A 4960-nucleotide genomic window follows, 5' to 3' on the forward strand; every position below is an offset into this window, starting at 1 on the left:
CTTTTGCAGCCTCCATAGCATGCCAAATACTGGGGGTTTGGGGGGGGGGTCGTTCAGGGTCTTTGGGAGCTTTTATGTGCTGTTTTCTGATTGCATATAGACAACATAGCCGGCCTGGTTGAATTTACCACTGTTTTGGGCTAATCCGAAAATAGCCGAAGACCACCAAACCCCCAGTTCTAGTAATAAGCCTGCTACGGGGGCTAACTCTTTTGCAGGCTCAATAAATAGTAGAAATCGGCATAAAAAGAATGTAGCTGGACAGAGGAGTTAGTTGGCCATAGACTGATGATTGATAGAGGGTCCAGTTTGCCTGCAGCTACATTCTTTGTAGGCCGATTTTCTACTATTTATTCAGCCTGCAAAAGAGTCCGGTGGAGACTAGGTCAAGGTTGCCGTGTGACTTTCCAGACTGTTCTGCCAAATGTCTTCGATAAATGTCATCACCAAAACGGGCTCTGCTTCCCTTCTAGTACTGTAGTTAGACGGCGGACTGAACTCCTGCTAGCCTATTTAGTGGCTTCCGAGCCTCTTTTGTCCTACCTCTCCAAAAATAGTGATGATGATCCAAAAATAGAGTACCCGGGGTGGATGTTATGAAAAATAGTGCAGAAAAGGAAAACCATCACAGACAAATGCCGTGAACTCCCAAAACCGTCTCCGTCTGACGCGTTTGTCTATGTCATCGTATATCCGTTATTTTCATGTTACATGTACTTGCACTTAGCCTGCGGCCAAGAACTTGCAATAAACTTCCACTTCCTTCAAGTTCAGGGTAAAATAATTTTCATGTCTACCTTGGAATGCTTAGAATTCGGGTAAGCTGATGTACAGTTAGACCTGCTCAAGCCGGCCACCCCGACATAACGACCGGAAAAGGGCCCGATTTTTTATCCATAGCCGCAAGCATTGAGCGATCTGCCCAAGACGACCTCTTTACTTCGGCCCCCTGTGTGGCCATCTTGGGCAGGGTTGACTGTATGTATGAATGTTGGGTAGGCTTTTCCTTTGATCTGCGCAGTGAGGGCTGACGTCATCAGTACTGACGTCACGTTTATCTGTTATTATTTTTTTTCAGAGTGAAGCTATCCCATCATGCCTTTCAAGGCCCCCCAGGCGCCGAAGTGCCCGAAATGCGGCAAGTCTGTTTACCAGGCGGAGGAGCGGCTGGCAGCGGGGAGGAGCTTCCACAACACCTGCTTCAAGTGCTGTAAGTACACCTGCGTCAGTACACCTGCCTTAACACCTGCCTAAACACATGCTTCAAGTGCTGTAAGTCTGTTGCACCTTCCACAACACCTGCTTCAAGTGCTGTAAGTACACCTGCGTCAGGTGTCTCTAACACCTGCTTCTAACACCTGCTTCAGGTGCTGTAAGTACACCTGCCTTGCACACCTGCCTAACACATCCGCTTCAAGTGCTGTAAGTCTGGTGCACCTGCATAACACACCTGCCTAACACACCTGCCTAACACACCTGCTTCAAGTGCTGTAAGTACACCTGCGTCAGTACACCTGCCTTAACACCTGCCTAAACACCTGCTTCAAGTGCTGTTTGTCACAACTTCCACAACACCTGCTTCAAGTGCTGCAAGTCTGTTACACCTTCCACAACACCTGCTTCAACTGCTGTAAGTCTGTTACACCTGCCTAAACACCTGTCTATCACACCTGCCTAACACACCTGCTTAACACACTTGTGTAACACACCTGCTTCAAGTGATGTAAGATTGATACACCTGCCTAAACACCTGCTTCAAGTGCTGTAGGTAAACCTGTGTCAGATACTGTAAGTGCCTTACACCTGCCTTAAACACCTGCTTCAGATGCAGTAGTTGTCACACACCCGTTTCTTATATCATGTGACAGACGGTTTCACCAGAAGTAGGCTGTCTTTGGTTATCTTTACCTTATAACGAACACAGAGGAACGTTCACTAACTTTTGTACATTTCCTTTTATTACAGCCATGTGTAACAAGATGTTGGACTCTACCACTGTCGCGGAGAGGGAGGACAGCCTGTTCTGTAAGACCTGTTACGGCAAGAAGTTCGGGCCCAAGGGCGTGGGGTTCGGCCAGGGCGCAGGCGCGCTAGGGATGGACTCGGGCGAGAGGTTCGGCAACAAGCCCACCGAGAGGTATATAAACAGTTGTAAATAAGGTGAACAAGTTGTGTAAAAATGGTGAATACCACTTTGAAAACGAAGCATGTAGAATATTAGTATCGGTGGTGTGACGGCACCTTTTGAGACTATTTTTTTTATTGTTCACACATCAAGGAAGATTGTACAACACAAAGCGGTAGCGCACTCAAGTTAGTCTCCACCAGACTTCTCTTGCAGGCTGAATAAATCGAAGAAATCAGCCTAAAAAGGGTATATATAATTGGCCAGAGTAGGTAGCCGGCCATCGAGGGTCCAATCGGTCCGATGGCCAGTTACCTTCTCTGGCCGATTTCTACGATTTATTCAGCCTGCAAAAGAAGTCTGAGATGTCGGAAGCACCACCCAATGACGAACGCAGTGACAAGGTAGGCCACAATGCATCGCCCCCGTCCAGCGGCGCCCCCTAACGGCTTTGTCTGTCCCTGCAGCACGGCGCCCATGACCGGCGCGGCCTACCTGAATGTCGGCAAGTCCTCGGAGCCCGCCAAACCCTCCAAATATGGCAGCACGGCCGAGAAGTGCCCTCGCTGCGGGGGGTCCGTCTACCCAGCCGAGAAGGTCATCGGCGCCGGAAAGGTACCGCCATCTTGGAATTTTCCTCTTTACCGAAGGAAAATATATTGTTTCTGCTCTGTTTCTTCTTCCTCTTCTTCTTCTTGCTGTGTTTTAAGATTTAAAAATTCATTCTCCAAACAAATAAGATCAATGACATCAACCAGACGTCTGTCACCATGGTAACTGGCGTTGGGTTACATCATGTTGCAATTTTATAGCAGGAGGGATTCAGACTCTTGTCACCATATATATGAATGTGTTTGAGTAAGAATTAACAGAGCAGACCATATGCGAAGGTAAACATTATGCATTTGCTTTGCAAATGTTACCTTTCTAGTTCAGACTTGGATTTTTGTTTTACAACAAACAACATCAGTATGATAGAAATAATAGCCTTCATTGTAGAGTTACTATTTTTTTAAATCGATGATATATAATGTTAAATTTCATTGCCCGTGGTTTGATGACGTCCTTGATCCAAATTCGGTGTCCGAATGCCGCTAGTGAAACTTGCCCATGATGTGAACCCCCCTGTATTGTGTGTGGAACAGTCCTGGCACAAGGTGTGCTTCAAGTGTTCCGCGTGCAACAAGGCGCTGGACTCTACCAACGTGTGCGACAGGGAGGGGGAGATCTACTGCAAAGGTGAGGTGTGTTGGGGTAACACTGTAGTCTCCACCAGACTTCTTTTGCTGGCTGAATAAATCGTAGAAATCGGCCTAAAAGGGTTATTAATTGGCCAGAGAAGGTAGCCGGCCAGAGAAGCTCCATTTGGGTTGTTTCTGATAGAGTTTTAGGTCTTGTTAACCCTTGTCCTGCTGGCAATTTTTACACAATATTTTCAAATAATTTCATGTATCAATTAGGTCACAGACCCTTGACTTTTTTTGCCCTGCGGCGGCGTAGTTACTTCCGCATTCGTTGCGTTTCGCTGCGGTGTGATGCGTTGCACTAGAAACACCCCCAAATCGCACATATACAGGGCACTATATAGATGGTACTGTATGTGCAACCCATATATATATATGGGCTCCGCATGTCAGAAACTACGTGCTGATATTAGTCATAGTGTTTAATCCCGAGTAATGAGCTGATACTGAGCAGACCTGCTCACGGCGGCCTGGATGTCACATTGTGTTTACAGATCGGCCCGAGGAGAGACCCCGCGGGGTTTGGTTGCGCGCGGGCCTGCACGGCGGGTTGTTTATGGCCTAAATGATCTGAGGTGCTAGGCTACTGTCCTTGTTCCGTCGATGAGGGGATTACTTTTATGCCTTTTCATGCATCGTAGCGACTTCTCACAGACTTCTTGGCAGGCAAATGGAGCTTCTCTGGCTGACTACCTTCTCTGGCCAATTAATACCGTTTTTAGGCCGATTTCTACGATTTATTCAGCCCGCAAAAGCAGTCTGGTGGAGACTAGTAACACTGTGTGCCGTGGCGTGTTTGACACTACTAAACCTGCCCACCCCCGCGGGGCACGTGCTATGTTACAGTCCTGGCACAAAAGATGCTTCACGTGTGCGGAGTGCAACAAGTCCTTGGACTCGACCACTGTGACCGACAGGGAAGGACAGGTTTACTGCAAAGGTACTAACGTCCGATTAATACTATACTACATTGTACTACGTATTTAAGTTTACTGGTATAATGAAGAGCTAATCTATCCATATGATACTAAAGCAACCAAGTGTTCTGTCATGAAATACTGAAAACGGGAAGGACTGGGATCTTTACGTGGCGTGGCTGTTGAGGTAATACATGTACGTGCTGGAACTGTTGAACTAATCTCGATTAAGCCGGAGTACCGCTGTCTTTTTTTACTAGCCCACCTAATCTGCTAAATGGCAAAACCTTGTGGACATTGTGGCAATTGGTTGAAATAATCTGTCGGTCTTGTATAGCCTCTATCAGGCTTCGGGAGGCGGCTGGAAAGAGTTGAGATTGGCCAAATAGAGAGATGACATGCCGAGGGAGTTGACAGTACCCTAAAGAGTACAGTTTGCCGCACCCGAAACAAAAAAATGAATTCGCTAGGGGACAAACTCCCTCGGAAAATCTCTATTTCTAGAGGGCCTGCAGGGGGGGGGGGGGGGATGGATTACGAATTACGCAAAAATTTTCGCCGCCTATTACGAATTACGTTTAGCCTGTGGCTATTGACAGGATCGTCCTGTCAATGCAGAAAATATTGCACTGCTGACAGGATCGTCCTGTCAATACCAGAAAAATATTGCACTG

General features: G+C 47.1%; 1 protein-coding gene across 2 annotated transcripts in view; it reads left to right on the plus strand.

Moving 5' to 3' along the window:
• LOC109481702 (cysteine and glycine-rich protein 2-like) overlaps nt 1-4960 on the plus strand; it is a 23804-nt gene that overhangs the window by 16629 nt on the left and 2215 nt on the right. Inside the window, exons 2-5 of one of the 2 annotated variants that reach the window (XM_019784294.1) lie at nt 1079-1210; nt 1966-2137; nt 2593-2740; nt 3271-3364. In XM_019784294.1, coding sequence (XP_019639853.1) covers nt 1096-1210; nt 1966-2137; nt 2593-2740; nt 3271-3364 — 529 coding nt within the window. In that variant the 5' untranslated portion in view covers nt 1079-1095. Of the gene's footprint in view, nt 1-1078; nt 1211-1965; nt 2138-2592; nt 2741-3270; nt 3365-4215; nt 4310-4960 lie in introns of both variants that reach the window. The other variant, XM_019784293.1, reaches the window with a different exon arrangement.

Source organism: Branchiostoma belcheri, unplaced genomic scaffold (genome assembly GCF_001625305.1).
Source record: "Branchiostoma belcheri isolate BF01 breed outbred unplaced genomic scaffold, Haploidv18h27 scaffold57, whole genome shotgun sequence".
In the NCBI taxonomy this organism is placed as follows: Eukaryota; Metazoa; Chordata; class Leptocardii; order Amphioxiformes; family Branchiostomatidae; genus Branchiostoma; species Branchiostoma belcheri.